Source organism: Notolabrus celidotus, chromosome 19, assembly GCF_009762535.1.
Source record: "Notolabrus celidotus isolate fNotCel1 chromosome 19, fNotCel1.pri, whole genome shotgun sequence".
In the NCBI taxonomy this organism is placed as follows: domain Eukaryota; kingdom Metazoa; phylum Chordata; class Actinopteri; order Labriformes; family Labridae; genus Notolabrus; species Notolabrus celidotus.
Window position 1 is genome coordinate 1488652 of NC_048290.1, and position 23294 is coordinate 1511945.

The 23294-nt window shown below is 41.2% G+C and overlaps 2 protein-coding genes across 4 annotated transcripts in view; both read right to left on the bottom strand.

Annotated features, from left to right (window-relative positions):
- Nucleotides 1-560: 560 nt before the first annotated feature.
- On the bottom strand, nucleotides 561-9611 carry ckmt2a (creatine kinase, mitochondrial 2a (sarcomeric)). The gene is made up of 10 exons (XM_034708979.1): nucleotides 9221-9611; nucleotides 6642-6847; nucleotides 4176-4374; nucleotides 3918-4013; nucleotides 3597-3818; nucleotides 2884-2969; nucleotides 2506-2629; nucleotides 1258-1392; nucleotides 1012-1137; nucleotides 561-920 (listed from the first exon to the last, which is right to left on the bottom strand). Exons 2-10 carry the CDS (start codon nucleotides 6788-6790, stop codon nucleotides 804-806), a joined length of 1254 nt encoding a protein of 417 aa, XP_034564870.1. The 5' UTR covers nucleotides 6791-6847; nucleotides 9221-9611; the 3' UTR covers nucleotides 561-803.
- Nucleotides 9612-11772: 2161 nt separating this feature from the next.
- Nucleotides 11773-23294, bottom strand: part of rasgrf2a (Ras protein-specific guanine nucleotide-releasing factor 2a) — a 51231-nt gene continuing 39709 nt past the window's right edge. For all 3 annotated transcript variants that reach the window (XM_034709962.1, XM_034709964.1, XM_034709963.1), the window contains 9 exons: nucleotides 19088-19200; nucleotides 18959-19019; nucleotides 18580-18683; nucleotides 18329-18413; nucleotides 17313-17510; nucleotides 17144-17223; nucleotides 16906-17023; nucleotides 14917-14985; nucleotides 11773-14820 (listed from right to left, as the gene is read on the bottom strand). In XM_034709962.1, coding sequence (XP_034565853.1) covers nucleotides 14725-14820; nucleotides 14917-14985; nucleotides 16906-17023; nucleotides 17144-17223; nucleotides 17313-17510; nucleotides 18329-18413; nucleotides 18580-18683; nucleotides 18959-19019; nucleotides 19088-19200 — 924 coding nt within the window. In that variant the 3' untranslated portion in view covers nucleotides 11773-14724. The remainder of the gene's footprint in view (nucleotides 14821-14916; nucleotides 14986-16905; nucleotides 17024-17143; nucleotides 17224-17312; nucleotides 17511-18328; nucleotides 18414-18579; nucleotides 18684-18958; nucleotides 19020-19087; nucleotides 19201-23294) is intronic.

Below are 23294 nucleotides of genomic sequence, written 5' to 3' on the forward strand. Positions count from 1 at the left end.
ACTACCTGCCTAGCTAACTGACGAACTAGCTATCTAACTAACTGACTGACTACCTAGCTAACTGACTAACTAGCTGACTGATTAACTAACTTACTAACTAGCAAACTAACTAGCTAACTAACTGACTAACTAGCTAAATAACGGACTCACTTACTTACTAGCTAACTAACTAGCTAACTAACTGACTGATTAGCTAACTAAACGACTAACTACCTAGCTACCTACCTAACTAGCTGACTGACTAATTAACAAACTTACTAACTAGCTAACTGACTAACTTACCAACTAATTTACTAGCTAAATAACTGACTTACTTACTAACTAGCTAACTAACTAGCTAACTAAACGACTAACTACCTAACTAGCTGACTGACTGATTAACTAACTTACTAACTAGCTAAATAACTGACTCACTTACTAACTAGCTAACTAACTAAATGACTAACTAGCTGACTGACTGACTAACTACAAAACTTACTTAAACTAACTAACTAACTTGCTAACAGACTAGCTGTGCTCATCAGTTAGCTCAACTAAAAAGAAGACGCAGCACAGACTAATTAACTCTTTTGTTTTTATTGGAGTCAGGGTTACAGTGAAGACCTTAACGTGAGGTAGAATTTCCCCCTAACTTTGATCATGTCTAAGATTAGGTTTCCCTAAAGATGTACAATATTTTCTAGAACATTCTAGAAACCTCCTCCTCTCTTGTCGTGATGGAGCGACGTGGTTTTTCTGAGGCTCAGCAGGCTCAGGTGGAGCTACTCCTCTTGCTAACACCGCTAACATGAAGAGTCCAGCTTTCACTTCCTGAACTGAGAGATGGGAGCCGGGACTTTGATGTCCTGTCCCTTCTCCAGCTTCTTCTCACACTCGATCAGGTAGTTCACGCCGTCGATCAGGAGCTGCACCAGCTCCACCTGAAACAACACACATGCTGGAGTTAGAGATCCACGACAAACACAACCTCCAGCTTCATGTTTTAAAGGTATCACAGTCCTTTAGTCTGACCTCAGATTTGCCCAGACGGTCGTTGTTGGAAATGTCGAAGGTGTCTCCGGTGGCAGCTGTGTCCACTCCTCCTGTTCCTCTCTTCTGCAGCCGCAGGTTGTCCAGGATTTTGGAGAAACGTGAATCCTGCAGGAACATTCACAACATTACAACTTTCTCTTTTCACAGAGAGAGAACCAGAGGACAACATTAGTACATGACTCTACCACTGAGCCACAGTTAGGAGTGTGTTGGTGTGTGTGTTACCTTGCTGAGATTTGGCAGGCGGACATGCACGCCCGCCCTGAGTCCAGTACCCAGGTTGGAGGGACATGTGAGGATGTAGCCCAAACGCTCGTTCCACATGAACTCCCAGCCTCTCTCCTGGATCAGCTGCTCCACCTGTGAGAGATCACATGACCAGAGACGACCAGTCACAGCTACTGTGTGTCATCTCGTTCAACAAGACTCTCTAAAAACAGCATACATCTTTAAATTAAGGACAAAATAAAAACAGTAGTAACTTCATCTGATTGGCTCTTGCTCCACTGACACAGCAGGGGAGGACAGGCTTTTAAGGCAACTTCTTTAAACATCTGAAATCTGAAATTATCCACTATATTAAATCACAATATACTTTATTATCGAACAAGGTGGGGAATATTTTGATTTTTTTTTTAAATTTATTTGTTTCTTAACTTATTTTTTTTATTGAAAGTTTAATGTTATTCATTTTAATATTACTTTTCTATTATTCTTCTTAAGATTCTTGTATATAATGTACATATAATAACATAATTAACATACTTATTATCATTATTATTATTATTATTATTATTATATATTTATGTTTGTATTTTATTTACTATTTTAATTCTAAGTTTAATGTATCCATTTCATTTTATTATTACTGCTCTATTCTTCTTATTAATATTCTTACATATCATATACATTTAATTATTATTATTAATAATACTATTATTATGTCTTTATGTATGTATTTTATTTATCTATTTTAATTAGAATTTTATAATTTTTTTATTTTTTATTGAAAGTTTAATGTATCCATTTAATTTTATCATTACTGCTGTATTATTCCTTTAATTATTATTCTTACATATATACATTTAATTATAATTATTAATGGTTTTATTATGTCTTTATGTATGTATTTATTTTAATTATGATTTTATTGATTTATTTAGTATCTATTTATTTGTTATTTATTATTTCTAATTAGTCTAATAAGACAAGTTTAAAATAAAGATGCCTTGCTGGGTAAATGATCCATTTCTAAGGCTTTGATTTTAATTTTAAAAATATGTTTATGGATTTTTCTTCCTCTCTGAAGAGGTAAAAAACTAACAAAGTTTTTGCATGTGAAAATAGTTTGCCAGGATAAGTTCTCAGAATAAAACAACAAATATGAGAACACAGATGTGAATATAATTAAAGAACAGAGTTGTTATTATGTCCATAAATCTGTTTGTAATAACCGCACAGACTCGTGTGTACCTGCTTGAGTCCTTTGCAGAATCTCTCAAACACTCTCTTCATGTTTCCTCCCTTCTCCATGGAGATGACTCGGGTGTGGTCCTCCTCATTGACCCAGATCAGGAAGGTCTTCTCGTTGTTGTGCCTGAGGAGAACCAGCTAAAGGAACTAAATAAAGAGCTCTGCATGCAAAACAACTGAAGTAACTATCTAATCACTGCAGGAGTCTCGTTCACACCAGACGCCTGATGCACCGGCTCTTTAGGACCTTTAAGTTAGGGTGCAAAGTCTGCAGACACTCTTTCCACCATCATGCATTTAAAGGTCTGGATGTTGAGTTTAAAGCCTAATCAGTCACACAGCAGCAGCAGACATGCAGGAGAGCCGACGAGACCCTACCAGATGCCTCTGGCGTCTGGCCAGTCTCGGGCCATAAAGGCACATGTCAACAACGGAGAGACGGGTTTGTCAAAGAGGAAGTGGTCCTACAGGAGGGAGGGAGAAGAGAGGAGAGGAGAGGAGAGGAGAGGAGGGTGGGTGTTACAGAGGAGTGGGAGGGACGCTAAAACTTTGAATATCTTGGGATCTAGATGTATATATCTCCTTATCTTGGACTTGTAGTTTCTGATCCCCTTGCGGCACCGTAACGGTGCCGCAAGGGGATCAGAAACTACAAGTCCAAGACAGATGTAAGGTGTTCAAAGCTTGCATCACAACTGGAAGTTCCCACTTTGGGCTATCATACTAGAAAAGGAGCGAGGACTTGTCGGTCTCTCAGTGTTCTCGCAGCTATGGGAGGGGATGTCACTTCACTGCGTTAGCCTTACCAAATCCCTCTGGAGTCGGGCCAGTCCCGGGCCATGAAGGCCGAGGTGAGCAACGGAGACACCGGCTTGTCGAACAGGAAGTGATCCTTTTGTGGCGCGGCGTGAAATCATCAAACAGGGAGGTCAAACACTGCAGACTAGTAAAGTCTTCAAACCTCCTGAATGAGATTTATTAAAGATGATATGGTGTGATTAAGCACCATTAAATACAGCTCCCAGCATGCATTTCACTGCTGCATGATGTGGGATGAAGAATGAAGACTTTGAAATGTTGTGAGGACTCACGTCAATGAGCTGCTGCTGCTCCTTGTCCGTCATGTCTCCCAGGCTGTAGTAGCGTCCAGCCAGGTCTCCATGCAGGCCGGCCAGAGCCGTCACCACCACCCGCTCCACCTCGCGGCGCTCAGCCCTGGAGCAGGCCGGGGGGAGGCTCAGACCGCGGATGCTGCGACCGGTACGGACGCGAGACGACAGGACGTACTTCTCGTCGAACATACCGTGGGTGATCTGGAGGAAGGAGGGAGACAAACGTGTGAGTGAGTGAGTATTCATGAGAGCTGAGGATGATGGGTGGAGGTGATATGATGTTTTAGGGTGAGATCAAACCTTGGAGGAGTCCAGGTCAGTAGGGTGGGTCATGGTTCTGGGGTCGTAGCCATTGTGCCTGTCTTTGATGATGGGGTCAAAGAGTTCAGCAAACACCTGACAGGAAGAAGAGAAGACTTAAAGATGGAGGTAGAGGCTCAGTTTGACAACACAAAACATTTGAAATGTTGGGATTTGTGTTGCATGGACCCAGATCTCCTCTGATCCATCTTTTGGAAACCAGAATTCAAAGGGAATATCAAACTGTGACCTTCTCACCTCGTAGCTCTCCTCGTCTCCCGCCACACAGCCCACGGTCTTGATGAAAGGGTGTCCGGGGTTGTCCACACCGGTCTGGATACACTGGTCCAGGGTCCAGTTGCTGGGGGTGAGTCTGTCCCTCAGCTTGGCGTAGACGGCCGGAGTCAGACATGTGGCCATGCAGTTGTTGTGTTTCCTCAGGTCGGGGAAATCAGAGCTGCAGGAGGGAAGAAATCAAATGATTTTTAAGACTCAAGTTCAGGTTTTTTTGTTGATTAAAGCTGCATTTTTAATTTTTCAACCACTAGGGGGCAGCACTGCTCACCGTAAACACATCCTGGACATATTACTGTAACCCCTTGAAGGTTCATTTGATAATCCTTTCTTTTGAGCTGAGCTGCAGCTTCAAGTCTGCAGCACCAGATCCAGTCTGAGGTGTTTGAATTAAGAAATAACACAGACGTTCATAAAAAAATCAAATAACCCTCTTTTCCCTTTAAATCCTGCAGAAAGCTGGACTTTAAGAGAGATGGAGGTCAATGAGAGAGTGTGAGAGTGAGAGAGAGTCAAAGGTAACGCAGATGAAACCTGAGAGTGAGAGTGATACTGCAGAGCGGTGCCAGTGTTCCTGCTGTGACCTCCGCTGCTCTTTCATATCCTCATGTTTACAACTCCATACACATAATCACACCGAGCGAGCATTAATCTGAGTATACTGAAGGTGAGTTACAGGTCCTAGAATTAATGCGGTCACACAAAATTAACATTGATTTATTCAACATTTATATAGATACAAAGATTATTTATGGAAGTTAAAACTTCATATAAAAATGGAAAAATAATGTTTTTAAAACATTTTAAACCCTATGAACAAGACAGAAAGAGACCTCCATGATATTTCTAAAAATATTAAGTGTTTTGCCGTGTCTAAAAATCAAAACCACCTTTAAATAAGAGGTCATAAATATATATACAAGTGTATGATAACACAAGAATATGCACTTGTACCAGGTATGTGAGTGTCTTTTTTTAAATTCGGTCTCATTGCAGCTAAGATTCAAACTTTGTTAGAACTGGATATCATCTTTAGTGTCCTTTTAATGGATTTTCAAAAAACTAATAATAAGAATAATTAATCAGAATTAAGCTGGTTTTTTTCAGAAAGTTATTAACTTGAAATCGGCAATTATCTCTTTTGTGATTTCATGTTGTGGATAAATTGATACATCTTAAAATCTCAATTTGAATGAATTCTGACTTTAAATTTGTCGTGCATAATCTTGTTTCGATATTAAACATTGGACTAAAGTTGCTGCAGCCACTTTGCTTTACAGGGCAGCACCATGCTTGTAAGAACGGAGCTACAGTGTCAGCTGGTCGGAGATATTTCACACAAGCGATGCCAAATATCTGTGCGGCTACGTGCAATATCTGCACAGTCAATATTTGAGGGGTTGCATTGTTAAATATAACACAGCAAATATAAACCCTGCAGGAGTTTATAACTGATGTTAATGTTTTATAAAAGTATGTTAGAATAAAACTTTAAAATAAGTCCCTTAATTCAGTTCAGATTTTAAAGACACAGTGTGGTTATCAACAGACGCTCAGGGGTTCATAAACTCTCTGTCTCTGTCTCTCATGATGTCATTGTTTAGTTTCCTCTGTTGTCAAAACAAAAATAAAACAATGAGTCATTCTTCTGAAACGTGTGAACGATGTGAAGCATGCGGTTAAAGAGGGTAATTATAGAGACAGTGATCACTGATTCATCAAGGTCATCCGTTCACAGCTCCTCAAACTCAGACACCTTTTTTCAAACCACATCTGGAACTCAGGTTACATGAAGTGAAGATATTACTATAGTCTCACATATTTTCATCTGAAGTCATCCAATACGGAAGCTTTTAGGGTCAAATTCAGACACAGTGTTCCTTCAAAGGAACCACAGTTACAAGTTTAAGGAACCCTTCAGTTATTGAAAGATCCTTTAGCATCTGGATTTAGGTGAACTTGGGTATCTGCTTAAGGTCACTCATCATCACTCATCTTTTTGTATTTGTACTGAGGTTCCCTTTAGCCTCAGTTTGAAGGTTAGTCTGTTTTTAAGTACCTGTTGGAATAAAGGATCCTCCAGCATCTCTTTATTTAGCTACCTGTGAGCATCTGTCACGAGGAACCCTATTACACATGCTCTCTGTGGGTTAAGTCAGGTCACACGCTAGGTTTGGGATATCCTTAATTCTCTCCTGTTTTAAAGCACCTCTGTGGGTCTGTTAGAAAACAAACTTGAGTATTATCTAATAAACTGTTTTAAGGTACCTTAAAGAATCTCCATAACAATAACTGTCTTGTTTGGGGTAACCTTTTTTAACCAATCAGTGTCTGGTTTAGTAACTCTTTAGAAACTATTTCAAGTTATCCTTTACCCACGTCTGTCTTAGATCTCACGGCGGTGTGACTGAGAAATCTCAGAGGTCTCACCTGGGAGGATAGAGCTTCTTCTTTGCCTCGGCGATCAGGGTGCTGTTCTCGTTCATCAGGTAACCGGTCGCCATCGTCCCGGCTCCCAAGCTGGCCAGCAGCACAGCCGTGTTGCGGCCTGAGATCAGGCGTGTGAAAGAGTTTGCCATCTTTTTCGAAAGTAGGTCTTAGTAAGTCCTAGTAAGTCTTCGTCAAAAGCAAAAGAGCTGCGGAGAGAAGAAAGAAGAAGGGTGGTTTTAGTCGTGTGTGGGAAAAACCTTTTTCCATGTTGCTGTTCACCTTTAAAAATCAAACTTAAGACCCAAAGAAAGAAACCGAGGACCGCTCTCGTCAAAATAATGAATTATCTGCATGCAATAAGTTATATTTGGCGGTATGGCTCCGTTCTGGAAACTCCCTGCCCTTACATGTGCCTATGTTGAATGCAAAAGCCTGAGGCAGGGGGAGCACACCTCCCATAGATCTCTTTCATGTGGCACAGAGAGCAGCAGCAAAGACCCCTGCCCTTCCAACTGTCTATGTGGAATGTGAAAGCCTGAGGTAGGGAGAGCACACCTCCTCTCTCCTTCATGTGCATACATGAAAAGAAAAGGCAGGGAGAGCAGCAGCAAAGACCCCGAGGTACAGAGCAGAGTGGGACGCACATTCTCCTGTTTGCTGATTGGACGTGTGGATGTAATAAGCTGGTCACTCTGTTCAGAGTTCAGATCAGCTGATGTTCTGTAGGCCGAGCTTCACTTCATGGCCTGTCTGAACTAACACTATGCTGAAGTTTTAGCACAGCAGAACAAACTGCAACAAACAAAGGTGTAGCATTCACCTACACATCCCAAGTTTTAACAGCTACGTCTGTGTCTTTGACACCACTGATAGCTTGTCAGCTAATCCTGGAGAGTATCTCTTCCTCTGTCTGCTGCCTCTCCTCGTGCAGCTCTCCTCATGTGTTATATTTTAATATTGTTTGTTCTATATGTGATGTTAATGAAGAAAGGATCAGCACCCTCAGAGTCTTTATAAATAAATCTACATTAAATCTCTAATCTCACATTTTGTGCACACGCTGCGGGGCAGACACGGGCGGCTTTTTTGTTAAATACAGTAACAAGCTTAGGCTGCTAGGGGCTCTAGCAGATGCTCTTAGCCTCTTAGCATTACCACTGAGTCTCTAACCTGCAGGCAGACTGGTTTCATGTGTCCACTAATGCTCCAGTTAGAGCAGGGACACAGAGGGGTCTGTCTGTCGCCCCCTGTTAGGCGTAAAGCACTTAATTGACATCAAGAAGAGTTTAAATGTTAAATTTAATTCCTTAATTGAGTTCTGTTGATGAAACTGAGCGACTAAAGGTCGTTTTGTGGTTTGTCTTTCACGCAGAGTGACTGAGTCTTAATATAGAGGGACTTCCTGTTAATCCCCGTCAAAATAAAATCAGTTACTAAAAATAGTTCAAGTCTCAGGATTCTGTATGGACTGAATATTTAACCCTCGCTCTCTTTCGAGGTAAACGACAGCAGTCACTTTGGGTCAGAGGTAGTATTATTTATAGTTCACATGGGGGCAGTGGACTTGCCAGGACCTGGTGCCAAGAAACAAGCCATCTCTGGCTCTCAGTGACATTCTGAACTGGTCACAAGACCGGACCCTCATGAGGCCAGGTCAGCAGGACAGACGGACGGACGCACCGAACACATTAAAGTAAAGAACGTGAGATGAATGAGAGAAGCAGCAGTGAAGTGGAAGTAATTCAGGACTCAGAGCTTCTTCTGCGAGCTGACACTGGATCATATGGTCTTATGGTCAGGATTACACCAAAACCACTACAGACCGGGGATCAGCCTCCCCTCCCTGATCAGAGTGACCTTTTAACTCGTGAGTAGGAGAAGACGTAAGAACAGCTTCGTCCTCTCCAGAGGACACGAGGCAGCTCACACCGCCTCGGATCCTTAGAATAAAACATTTAGAGAGGATGGGGACGAAGAACGAGCATCACAAACCTGCAAAAACTCAAATCTTACAAAGCATAGTCATCTAACTTCAAGTTGAAATATCTAATTTTGTTTAACTTAAGACACATTCACCTGGAAAGTCTAACTAAGATGTCTTATGACAAGATCATACACGCAGAAATGAGGCCTTAAGTTCTTGTAACGAGTAAAAAAAGCAGCAAATGCAGCAAACACAATAAAAGTTAAGATTCCTGTCACAAGATGAGTTATATTAAATGCATTATCACAAGAAAGTAGAGAAATAAACTCCTTAAGATTGGAGTTGAAGTGTGGAGGAGTTTTCTTGTCAGGAAAGAAGGTCAAATTCACAAATAAAATCTCAGCTTTCATCTATTTCTGCAAAATCACACCCGGCTCCTATCGTCTGTCCAGCCTGAAGATTTGAAATATCTTAGACTTTAAAGCATGCAGTCACAACATGCATGTAAATTAAAAAAGAAAGCATGCAAAAACACCTGAACTAAACCTCTTATTTAGCTTGTTTGTAACTTATCTCACACACAGAAAGAAATAAAAGTGAGGCCCTGGAAGCTAACGGCCCTCCTGTGTTAGAAGTAAGAAAAGAGGAACAGTACCTGTAGAAAAGCTGCTCTGCCTTCTTGCTGAAGGTGTCCCGTTGAGGAGCTTTTCACTCTCCTCCCTGCGGAGGCTCCGCCCCCTCACATGGGATTAAAAACGGCAGGCCAATCATAAGTTCAGAGACAACCCTCCACAAACCAATGGAGGGCTGCAGACCTGATCCATGATGACCACCCGGAGTCCGATATCAGCGTCCAGTTTGACCTTGATATTTTCAACTACAGCCAAAAACACACACACAGTAATCTCTTCCTGCCTCTCACACACTCTGACCCTGAGAGTCTCAGAGCTGAATCAAAGTCTCACACAGGAGAGGAGATCTTTTTTAAATATCAGACATAATTAAACCTGTCGCACAGTGAAGGGAAGAGGAAATCAAAGAAGAAGAAACGAAAGAGAACTCTGCTTGTTGCTCTGAATGATGTTTGTTGCTGTTTTACCTGGTACGAGCTTCACTGTTCATGTGGATTGATTGCTTTAACTGTTTATTGGTTTTATTTAAGAGGCAGCTAACGTGTGCAGCACTCAAGTCCAAGACAAATTTCTCCAATGGGACAATAACATTTTTCATTTCATATTGTGTCGTATCGTTTCATTTCCTATACTGTCACGTTAAATCGTGTCATGTCATGTTGCGATTCATCAGGCTACAAAATAAATCTGATGCGAATGTGTGGTGTCGTATCATATTTTTTCGTTTCTTATCGTACCTTGTCTATCGTGTCATATCATTGCAGATGGTATTGTATCATATCGTATTGATTTGTGTTGTATCATGTTGTAACCAAGCGGCAAACTCCGGTCTCAAACGATGAAGCCAATGCAGAAGTGATATAAACTGCAATACATCGAAAATCCTCTTGAGGCTGGCTGCAGAAACACAGGAAACCACATAGACATGAATGGGAAAAAGACGATCTTTGCAGCATTAATAAACATGTTTACAGCCTGGTTCAAAAACCGGCTTGGCCCTACAACGCTAATCTCTCTAATGGCACACACTGTACGGGGAGTGAATTTTTTTCTAACGTGACGGTTCAGAAGATATTAAGATTATGAGTTTTGCCCAAATAAGGACATGACTGACGTGACTCCCGGTCGGGAACACACAGCCATTGGCTAAGAGGCTCACACTATGTCACACTCTGCCTAGTTGAGTTCCGCATTACCAATATGGCTGCTGCCGTCCATTTGCTTCAAAACAGCTCTCAGGAACAGATGGGTGACGTCACGGATACTACGTCCATATTTTATACAGTCTATGATTGTAACGTGTCGTGATGTTTCGTATTGTGTTGAGTCGTGTCCATAGACTGTATGAATAATGGACGTAGTATCTGTGACGTCACCCATCTGTTTCTGAACGCTGTTTTGAAGCCAATCGTCGGTGGCAGCCATATTGCTTCTGTGGAGCCAGTGTGACATAAAGAGGCGGAGTTTGAGCCTCTTAGCCAACAGCTGCAGTGTTCCTGCTGTCAGCTGTGCCTCTCATTGGAAGACTCCTGATCTTAATATCTTTGAAATTGCCGAATTAGAAAAAGAATCACCCCCCGTACAGTGTGTGCCGATCAAGAAATGATCTATCCAGACTACACTTGTCTTTTGTACCAGACTGTAAACATGTTTATTTCTGCTGCAAAGATCATCTTTTCCCCATTCATGTGTATGTGACTTCCAGTACTTCCGGAGCCAGCCTCAAGTGGATCCTGGATGAACTGCAGTTTTTAACACTTCCGCATTGACCTCACATTTTGAGACCGGAGGTTGCCTCCTGGTCGTGTCGCATCAGATAATTTCATTTGGTTACATTTTGTGTTGTTTACTATTTTATTGAGTTGTGTGGTATTGTATCATATTGTTTGGTTTCTCGGCTGGCTGCAGAAACACCGGAAACCACATAGACATGAATGGGAAAAAGACGATCTTTGCAGCATTAATAAACATGTTTACAGTCTGGTTCAAAAAACAGCTTGGCCCTATGAAGCTAATCTCTCTATCGGCACACACTGTACGGGGGGTGAATTTATTTCTAACGTGACGGTTCAGAAGATATTAAGATTACGAGTTTTTTCCCAAATAAGGACATGACTGACGTGACTCCCGGTCAGGAACACACAGCTGTTGGCTAGGAGGCTCAAACTCCGCCCCTTTACCTCACACTCTGCCTGGTTGAGTTCAGCATTTCCAATATGGCTGCCAGCTCTCAGGAACAGATGGGTGACGTCACGGATACTACGTCCATATTTTATAGTGTATGGTCATAACGCGTCCTGATGTTTCGTATTATGTTTAGTCGTGTCGCATCAGATCATTTCATTTGGTTACATTTTGTGTTGTTTCCTATTTCATCGAGTTGTGTGGTGTCATATCATATTGTTTTGTTTCTTATCTAACTTTGTCGGCTCACATCATGAAGTATTGTGTCCTGTCATATCGTCTTCTATCGTTTCCTGTCGTGTTGTTTATTTGTTACTCTTCTGTTACCGTTCTTCATTAAGTTTTTGTTTCCCTTTTTTGCAGGTGTTTGTATGCAAGAACCATCAGCAGCTATATTTGATCCACTTTAATGTGTAAATATCTGTACATTACACAGAGAAATGCATGGAAAAATACAACAGCAGAAGAACTGTAATTTCAAAGTATGCAGGAATGTAAGAAATAAGGGTCTCAGATAATATTCAAGATTCCTGACATCAGGAAAGAGTCGGAATAAAAGAGTAAAGTTAATAAAAGTCAGTAATCTAAGAGGTTAACAGTAACCTGCAGGAGAGGACATCATGCTATCTTCATGCTAAAACAAGTGAATGACATTCTGTTAAAACATCGCTCTAAATCAAACAGTAAACTAGTTTAAATATAAATATGATGCTAATGTCACAGAAACAAGGAACAAATTATAACACAGAGAGAAATGAGACTGTAAGGAGAATCTGGAGCATGTCAGAAACCTTTGAGGCAAACCGTCTTAAAAAGAGCAGAAAAAAAAGGATCGTTCAAAACCAGAACTTTTTATACAAAACGACTCATATCTGACGAAAAGAGAACGAGCTTCTGATCGGAATATAAACGTCTCGGTCACATCGTCAAACTCTGACTGAGCTAAGAGGAATTTTTGCTGAAACGTGTGAACGAGAAACAAAAATCTAAACCTTCACGAGGAGCGAAGATTTAAAAAAGCTGCTGAAGTAAAACCTGACCAGATATTTAATGTCTGCTTCGATGCTCACCAAGAGAAAGAGAAATTATGTAATCAACCTCAGAGGATCTTAAAACAACATGTGTTCTATTTTCTGCTTCATTCAGAAGAGTTAATGATGCCTGCATCCACCACAGACTGTATAAAAAGATGGGTGACAGAACAGCTCCATTAAAGTGAAGCCAAACAGTAAGAGCTCCCTCTGGTGGCAGGCTGCAGTATAGATCATAAGCCCCGCCTCCTCTTTGTTAACAGATGGGACATGAGTCAAACGACAGGAGGAGGAGGAGACACTTCGCCCATCTTTACATACAGTCAGAGGCGTCACAGTTTAACATCGCCAGAGAGCCCTTAGGAGGTCAGGTGGTCTAAAGAGGACAGGGATGAGGTCATCACCCTGGAGACCACTGCTGTGTCTCTCTTGGTGCCTTATCTTGAGGAGATAACGAGGGCCAGGAGAGGGAAATATAAAATGATTGAGAGCATTTGAAGAAAAAGGTTGATCATTTTAATTTTGCAAAAGCCCTGAAGTCCCAAAAAGGTGGTCATTTCTATCCAACTAAACTAATAATCTTGTGCGCACAAGATTAGTAACTCGTTGGCACAAGATATGATTTTGTGAAAACAAAGCAGTTACTTGTGAGCTCAACAGTACCGTGTGTGTACAATAACTTGCATGATAAGATTAAAAAAATCTTGCGTGTGCAAGATAGTGATATTGTAATAATCTTGGATGCACAAGATACTTATCTGGTTGGCACAAGATAACTTGTGCAAGCAAAGCAATTACTTTTTAGCACAATTTAATACTGTGGACAAGATAAAAAAAAAATCTTGTGTATGCAAGATAATGAAGTCGTGCACGCAAGATAACTAAGTCGTGCACACTAGATACTTTTTCGTTTGTGGACAAGATAGTGCAGTTGTGCCTACACAATTATTTTTTGCATGCAGAAAAATAGAGCTGTGGAAACAAGAATTTATATTTTGTGTGCGCAAGATAATCCAGTTGATGTTTTTCTGTTGATGCAAGAAAATCAAAGTTTTGCACAACATTTTTTTGTGTGCGCCAGATAATATAGTTATGTGCACATGATAATTAGCTTTGGGTACAAGATATTAACTTGTTCCAAACAAAGCAGTTACTTTTTAGCACATGTTATCTTGTGTGTACAATAACATGTTGAACAAGATATAACAAATATATTGCGTGTGCAAGATAATCAAGTTGTGCACATAAGATATTTTTTGTTGATGCAAGAAAATCAAAGTTTTGCACGCAAGATTATTTTGTTGTGTGTGCAAGATAATAAGCTTTGGGGCACAAGATATTAACTTGTGCATGTGTGCAAGATAATGAAGTTGTAGCCATGAGAACAATTCTTTTTATGTGCAAGAAAATTCAGTTGTGCGCAAGATAATCAAGTTATGCACACAAGATAATACCGCCTGCAAACACAACAGTTACTTGTGAGGTCCAAGTTATTATATTGTGTGTACAAGATAATAAACTTGTCAGCACAAGATACTATTTTGTAAACAACTTGCACAAGTTATGATGCACTAACTCCTCTGACAAGATAATTCATATTTGCACGCAGGATAAAAATGATCACCTTACAGGACTTCTTTACATTTTCATATGAAGAGGGCTTTTATTTTGAAATGCAAAGGAGACTTTTTCAGTTTTCAGTGAGGCCGATCTCGTCTAAACGAGGCTTCAGTCTAAGAATTCGTAGGTAAGTCCAACGTGAGAAATAAGACCGACCCAGTTGTACGTAAGTCGACCACACTGCGACCTTTTCATGATAATAACCGCTCTGCAGGACGGCTTCTCTCTTTCTAAAACAAACACTTCTGATGAGCATTGTCTCTGTGGTGCAGGCGTCCTCTCATATAAACTCATCATGAGAAGTTAGCTTCAATAAAATGATTTTAAAACGGTGAACATGATAAAAAATCATCAGAATCAACAGCATGATAGCAGCAGCAGGTTACTTTCTAATGCCATGTTCATCAGCTGGAATGGATGTTACTACAGTCATATGGCAGAGTTCTGTGTGTGTGTGTGTGTGTGTGTGTGTGTGTGTGTGTTATTTAGCTCATTCTCTTTATATATTATTTACACATCATCAGATATTTCTACAAAGGCACGTCTTCTCCTGAGTTTCCTGAGCACAATAACCGGCGGTGTTTTCTGAAACAGCCGCTGCTTTTTAAGGAAGAACCTCAAGTTGTGTTTGTTCACGGTCGACATTGTAAGACTGACAGTATGTGCATCGTGAGGATGAGAGGAAGGTGCGATTAACCGGGCGGGACTCGGGGCTCGATCTTCAGGGAGAGCTCGTAGAGGGTGTCCTCGTCCATCACCAGAGTCTTATCCAGGAGGAACTGAGTCACCTGGAGACGCCGGGACACGGGAGGACACAGGATTTAATATCTGACCTCGAAATGCAGATTCATGATTGTGGAGTTATCACATTTTATTTGACTCACCTTGGGTTGGTGCTCTATCCTGTAAGGTGCTTGTTGGAACTGACGGATCTCACGGATAATGTGAGAAATCTGAGAGAGCAGAGAAGAGTTAGAAGCTTTTCAGAGGAGGGTTAAAACATCTTAAAGCATTTCTCAGAACCTTCACAGACATGTTCACATCTATAAATACCTTGACACAAAGTTACTCACTGGAGCTTTAATAAAGAAGCTCTACAAATTGTAACTTCATCTCGGTTTGCAGGTCTGCAGACTACCTGAAATCTGTTAAATCTGTTTTGCAAAGATAATCCTAAAGCAGAGAAGAAAAGAACCTGGAAATATGTAGTAACCTACAGTAGCCACAAGGGGCGCTGTGTCTGTAGACGTGCACAAACTGTGCCACATTAAGTTCCCGTCTTTGTCTGCGTCAGGTCTGGAGCGCATCTCTTTGTTTTTAGGTGCATTTCTACCAAGAGTCCCGGGGTCTTCTAGCCCCCAGAACTTCTTTACCCTGAACTAAAAGGTTCCTGGTCCCCCATTGTTGTCTGCGTTTCGACCGAGGGCTGAAGTCCCGGGTAGATTGTGTAAATCAGGCCAGTGATGTATGGAGAAAAAAAAAGTAAATGCACTACACCACCAGACCAGTAGAGGGCAGTAACACAAAGAGGAATGCCATTCATCACAGATGACACCATAGAAGCAGACGGACAGGCAGGTATCATTATGAGCAACACAACAGTTAGCCTGTTAGCATGAAGAGACTCAGCTGGTCTGTTTTAGATGGTGCTATATTTCATCACAGATGGATTCACTGAATCAACACGTGAGAGGAGATAAGCGCGAGTAGCAAAGACGTTTCAACACGGCTTTAAAATCCTTTTGAACTCAAAAAGCCGTGATCGCAGAGATCGGCCGGTGTTTTGGTTTAAACAGCGACCCTGTTAACTGGAGACTCTCAGCCGGATGCATCCCTCATAAACGTCTTTAGACGATCATTAAATATCTGATGAGGATATTTTGAAATCTTAATACAAACTAAACTAGTTTGCATTCCCAGGAACTCCCTCTGTGTTTCAACAGCTGTGTAAACTCCACAAACACTGACACGTTCAGCTGAAGGTCTCCAGTTTACAGGGTCACTTTTAAAAGCGGAACACCGGGAGGAGAGACGCATTCACGGTGGGCTGAGAGAAGACTACTGTTACAAGCTGCTAAATCAAGAGAATCACAGCTTCTTCTTTTGAAAAGTACACACACATACAAAAAAGATAGAACAAATAAAAACTAATGAAAGAAAGAGAAATCAAGAGAATCACAGATGGAAAAAACAATGACTGTGAATTTTTTTGAAAAATTTGAAACAAAAAAACTGACCAAAAAAAAAATTCGGATTTTTTTTTTTTTTTTAATTTTTGACAAAAACATTTTTTGAAAAAAAAAATTTCACAAGAAAAATTTTGAAAAAAAAAAATTTGATTTTTTTTTTTTTTGACAAAACAAATTTTGAAAAAAAAATAATTTGAAAAATAAAATTTGACCAAACATTTTTTGGGAAAAAAATTTTGAAAAAAAATTTTGACAAAAAAAATTGACAAAAAGTTGACCCGGAGCCTGTTGAAAAAATAAATTTTCCTCAAATTTAAAATTGTGCTCCAAAAGCAGAAAAAACTTGAAAAAAAGTGAAAATTTTGCGCCTGCGGTTAAAAACATGGAAAAAGCAATGAATGAATCAACACGTGAGAGGAGATAAGCGCGAGTAGCAAAGACGTTTCAACACGGCTTTAAAATCCTTTTGAACTCAAAAAGCCGTGGCAGAGATCGGCCGGTGTTTTGGTTTAAACAGCGACCCTGTTAACTGGAGACTCTCAGCCGGATGCATCCCTCATAAACGTCTTTAGACGATCATTAAATATCTGATGAGGATATTTTGAAATCTTAATAAACAGATGAACAGAACGAATACTAGTTTAGTTTTTATTAAGACTTTATTAAGTGACAAACTTCTCTCACCATCCTCATCTTGGAGAAGTTAACCAGACCCTCCTCTGTAAAGTTGGGCGTCCCCTCCTCAATGAAAGCCAGGTCCGTGAGGTACATCCCCAGGTACGGGACACATGGAGGGTTACAGCTGCACACACACACACACACACACACACACACACACACACACACACACACACAGTGTAAACATTAGGATGTTTTAAAGATGTTATCCTCTCTGTTCTCTCCTTTATCGAGCAGTATTTACTTTTTCAGCGTCTCTCTCAGATTCTTGAACCTCCCCTCCGATGACACCGTCTTCTGCAGCCGGTCCATCAGAGACTTGGTCTAAGAAAAAACACACACACACACAAAGATCTTTAACACGTTCTGTGCCGAGAGTGTTTTAGGCTGCAGTTAAAGGAGCAGATGCAGACCTGTTTGCAGACTTTAGCCCAGGTCTTCTTCAGCCTGAAGATGGCGCTGCGGTTGAGGGCGGAGGTGATCTCCAGCACGCCGTTGTAGTTGTTGAGGCAGCGACAGATATCAGCCACGGCTAACCACTTCTCTATGGAGCTCGCTCTGGAGCCCACGTCGGTGTGAGTCATGATCTGAGACGCCACCAGGTTACTCATCTGAGGGGGAAACATGAGACAGGCAGCACTCATCAGGTGAATCAGATTCAGACGAATAGATTCAGGTAGTGTTCTTTATTTGTTGAAGAGCTTTAAGATGTTGAACTTTTAGAAGTATTACAAGAAAATCTCTCTTCTCTTGCTGCTCCCCCTGCAAACCTCTTCACAAACCCTCCTCCACCCCACCTCCTCCTTTCTGCTTTGTCTGATTTTACCAGTGTCACATGTATAGTCATTGATGCCTACTCTGTTCTGTACTCTGGGGTCTTTGCTGCTGCTCTCCCTGCCTTTTCTTTTCATGTATGCACCTGGAAAAGAAGGGAGGTGTGCTCTTCCTATCACAGGCTACGACATTCCACGTACACACATGAAAAGGCAGGGGTCTTTGCTGCTGCCTTCCCTGCCACATGAAAGAGAGAGGAGGTGTGCTCTCCCCACCCCAGGTTATGGCATTTCATATAAGCGCATGGAAGGCCAGGGGTCTTTGCTGCTGCCTTCCCTGCCACATGAAAGAGAGAGGAGGTGTGCTCTCCCTGCCTAAGGCCTTTGCCATTTCACGTATACACATGAAAGGGTAAGGGTCTTAGCTGCTATTCTCCCTGCCACATAAAATGGGGGGAATTGTGCTCTCCCTGCCTCATGCTTTGACATCCCAAGTAAGCACATGGTAGTGCAGGGGTCTTTGCTGCTGCTCTCCTTGAAGTATGAAAGAAAGTGGAGGTGTGCTCTCCCCGCCTCAGGCTTTGCCCTTCTCCACATAAGCACATGGAAGGGCAGGGATCTACCAGAACAGAGCCATACAACCAAGTTCTCCTTACATCGTTAAAATGTTGGCTGGTCTTCATGATGTATGGAGTCCTCTCTGTCTTATCCACCTTCATCCAGCCCTGACCCAGGAACTCCCTGCAGGATCACACAACCAGAACCATCACAGTCGGGATCAGATTCAAAGTCAGTCAACCATGTGATTCCTTGAGGATTATTTGGTCAAATGGCACTGAAATGTCTCTCTGTGCACGCCGCTGTGTTGGTAGTGTGGGTGTGATATCGTACTTCACTCTGTACTCACTCGTAGGGAATACTCCTGAACACGATGTGATCCAGCAGCGTGATCTGTTCCGCCAGCTCCATCGCCGACAGAGACTCGAAACACTCGGGCTTCGGACTCTCCGCCTGCAAACACACACACACACAGGATCTCTGTAGTGGAATAATCTCATATCCAAACACAGAAACTACTGAGCAAAGACCGGGACTCTAACTATGACTGAGAACTCACTGAAACACAGAAACTAAACTTCTAGCTCGTCTTTATTCTTACCACGATGAAGTGCAGCAGAGGGCAGCTTTTCTGGAGATAGATTATTCCAAACATTTATCTTCAACAAACTTTAAACCACATAATAAACCCTTCAGTTTACTTTGCAGTGATAACTTCAAATCCTCACCATCTGTAAGATGTCCTCGATCTTCAGCTGAGCGTCGTCTTGTTCGTCTTGAGAAAGTGCACTGCAGAGGACAAACACTCTCAGCATCGGATCACGACTCCGTTAACTCCACAGAAGAATCATTTTTACCTTAATATGTTGGACGTAGCTTTCCTCTCCTGGGGCAGCAGGTCTGGATCTCGCAGCACCTCCTCCAGGAGACACATGACTCCCATCTTCAGGTCGCTGTTCATTTCAAAGTCCTGAAGGAGGGACACGTTTATTAGAGCATTTCTGCAGAAAGGTAACGTTTGTTTTCTTCTTGTTTGAGTCTCTGATATGATCATTAAAGACATTTAACTGTGGTTCATATAAGTTATAATGTTTTCATTAAAGACATTTAACTGTGGTTCATATAAGTTATAATGTTTTCTATATGACTGTTATAGTATCTTAGAGTGTCCCAGTGATCACATCTCTCTCTCTGTGGTGTCTGCAGCTCAGACTGCAGGGCACGGGGAAAGGATGCCCTCTAGTGGACATCAAGTGATACGTCATGTGTTTTATCTCTGGCTCCACACAATCATAAATTCTTCTGATTACATTACAGCACAAAATTCAACCATATAAATAACATAGGTAAGATAAATACAAGAAGAAAATCTAATTATAAAATAAAAATAAGTGAAAAACATAATTAAGATAACATAAAATAAAGTGGAATTAAATAATATAAAATCAAATAAAATAGAACAGAATATTATAAAATAATTTAGAATTAAATAACATAAAAAAAATAACGTTAAAAATAATAGAATAAAATAATATTAAATATAATATAATTAAATAACACAAAATACAATAGAATAAAATACAAATTAAAATAGAATAAAATAATAAAAAATGAAATAACATTAAATATAATACAATAAAATAATATTAAATATAATAGAACTAAATAACATAAATTAAAACACAATAAAATAACAAAATAAAATGACATAAAATAAAATAAAATAGAATAAAATTTAAAAGATGCAAAAAAAAAAATGTAATAATGGTATTAATGCAAGTTTACTTTGAAAAACATAGTCAAAGAGTTCCACTATTTAGATACATAAAAACAGTGTCGTATTGGCGGTTATATAAATTTCCACCAGCATGTAGGGCGAAAAGGTGACGCATTAATCTTGCACATATTATGACAGCTTATACACCAACAACCTGCTTCACCATGTCGGCTGTAAGGAAGCATTCTGAAGTGTTGGAGCTCTTGAATCCCAGGTGAGCACTTTGTGAGTCTGCTCTAAAGAAGGATTTGTCTGGTCCTATCTCCGACTAAAGGTCGGAGCCCTCAGACTCAGATATTCTCTGCATGAAACCAGGATGTTTTTATCGATGGCACCAAAATAACGACTGCTCACTTCCCAGGCTCCAACGTCTCGGTTCAAAAATAGCCTCTTATATAATCTTAAATGAAAACGTTCGTCCTATAAGTGTCCTGGGGAGGCTGCTGACCTTTCTGCATGCTTCCTGAGTGGGAGACAAGACACGCAGAGCAAAGAGCACCTCCATCAGGGGAGAGAGTGACAGGAGAGGACACACACGGGGGGGGGATGTGATGAAAACGAACAACAGCAGACTTAGAGGGACGACGAGTCCTGGTTTGGGTTTTCTGTAAACTGCTGGTACTGGGTGTCTTAAGACTACGGCGTCATGCTCCAGTTCTTTAAAAATAGAGCAGACAAAGAGCTCTGTCTGTCGGTGTGTGAAGTGTCCTCTAAAGAAGGGACAGAGTATTGAAAAGCTGTCTGGGTAAAAGCAATGTGCTCAAACATTGAAAACCCTCCTCCTGCTTGAGAGGAGAAAACATGACTAACTGATATCTAGGGAGCTCCTTTAGTGGAGAAAACTTCTATGTGAGGTCTTTTCTCATGCCTCCATTGACTGCCCTACAAAAAGCTTTCAACCCACTGGTGCCCAGTGATATGCAGCTGGTTTGTCAGTATTGCCCTCAAAGGTGGAGGCGGCACTCTAGTGGAGAAAACTCATGGAGTAATCTGAAGTAGGGAAAAAGATTCCTCCAAGCGAACCTTCCAGTGGAGACTATGTGATAAAATAACCACATGGGAAACGGATGCTGTGATACCCTCAAGACACAATATGAAACTTTATGATGCTTTACGATAAGATAAGATACGATACGCAACAAATAAACAAAACAAAACAAACAAGATGGGACAGGAAGGAACAAGACGAGAGCAACGGGACGAGAGAAGACAAACAAATGGGATGGGATGGGACAGGACAAGACCAGACCGGACCAGACCAGACTAGACTAGACGAGGCGAGTCAGTACGATACAGGACAATACTAGAGACAGGAGAACGAAAGGAGACGAGACTGGATGGAATGATACGATACTATACGATACGTTATGATGTTCAAGTGTCCTCCAGGATACTTCCAGTGGAGAAAACATAATGATGGAGAGGTTCTGGTCAAGACAATGAGAGCAATTACCCCTCAAAGGGAGCCCTCTAGTGGAGAAAACACAACCATGTTCCCTCCTGTGTGTAATCCTAGAGGAGAAAATATGATTAAGTGTTCATGAGAGTGACCTTCTAGTGGAGAAAACACAATAAAGCGTCCTCCAGGATACTTCCAGTGGAGAAAACATAATGATGGAGAGGTTCTGGCCGAGACAATGAGAGCAATTACCCCTCAAAGGGAGCCCTGTAGTGGAGAAAACACGATCAAGTGCTCGATAGTGGAGAACACACAACCATGTTCCCTCCTGTGTGTAATCCTAGAGTAGAAAATATGATTAAGTGTCCTTGAGAGTGATCTTCTAGTGGAGAAAACACAATAAAGTGTCCTCCAGGATACTTCCAGTGGAGAAAACATAATGATGGAGAGGTTCTGACCGAAACAATGAGAGCAATTACCCCTCAAAGGGAGCCCTCTAGTGGAGAAAAAATGATCAAGTGCTCGATATTGGAGAAAACACAACCATGTTCCCTCCTGTGTGTAATCCTAGAGTAGAAAATATGATTAAGTGTCCTTGAGAGTGATCTTCTAGTGGAGAAAACACAATAAAGTGTCCTCCAGGATACTTCCAGTGGAGAAAACATAATGATGGAGAGGTTCTGGCCGAGACAATGAGAGCAATTACCCCTCAAAAGGGAGCCCTCTAGTGGAGAAAACATGGTCAAGTGCTCGATAGTGGAGAAAACACAACCATGTTCCCTCCTGTGTGTAATCCTAGAGTAGAAAATAAGATAACGTTTTCATGAGAGTGACCTTCTAGTGGAGAAAACACAACTAAGCGTCCTCCAGGATACTTCCAGTGGAGAAAACATAATGATGGGGAGGTTCTGGTCGAGACAATGAGAGCAATTACCCCTCAAAGGGAGCCCTCTAGTGGAGAAAACACAACCATGTTCCCTCCTGTGTGTAATCCTAGAGGAGAAAATATGATTAAGTGTTCATGAGAGTGACCTTCTAGTGGAGAAAACACAATAAAGCGTCCTCCAGGATACTTCCAGTGGAGAAAACATAATGATGGAGAGGTTCTGGCCGAGACAATGAGAGCAATTACCCCTCAAAGGGAGCCCTGTAGTGGAGAAAACACGATCAAGTGCTCGATAGTGGAGAACACACAACCATGTTCCCTCCTGTGTGTAATCCTAGAGTAGAAAATATGATTAAGTGTCCTTGAGAGTGATCTTCTAGTGGAGAAAACACAATAAAGTGTCCTCCAGGATACTTCCAGTGGAGAAAACATAATGATGGAGAGGTTCTGACCGAAACAATGAGAGCAATTACCCCTCAAAGGGAGCCCTCTAGTGGAGAAAAAATGATCAAGTGCTCGATATTGGAGAAAACACAACCATGTTCCCTCCTGTGTGTAATCCTAGAGTAGAAAATATGATTAAGTGTCCTTGAGAGTGATCTTCTAGTGGAGAAAACACAATAAAGTGTCCTCCAGGATACTTCCAGTGGAGAAAACATAATGATGGAGAGGTTCTGGCCGAGACAATGAGAGCAATTACCCCTCAAAAGGGAGCCCTCTAGTGGAGAAAACATGGTCAAGTGCTCGATAGTGGAGAAAACACAACCATGTTCCCTCCTGTGTGTAATCCTAGAGTAGAAAATAAGATAACGTTTTCATGAGAGTGACCTTCTAGTGGAGAAAACACAACTAAGCGTCCTCCAGGATACTTCCAGTGGAGAAAACATAATGATGGAGAGGTTCTGGTCGAGACAATGAGAGCAATTACCCCTCAAAGGGAGAACCTCTAGTGGAGAAAACATGATCAAGTGCCCGATAGTGGAGAAAACACAACCATGTTCC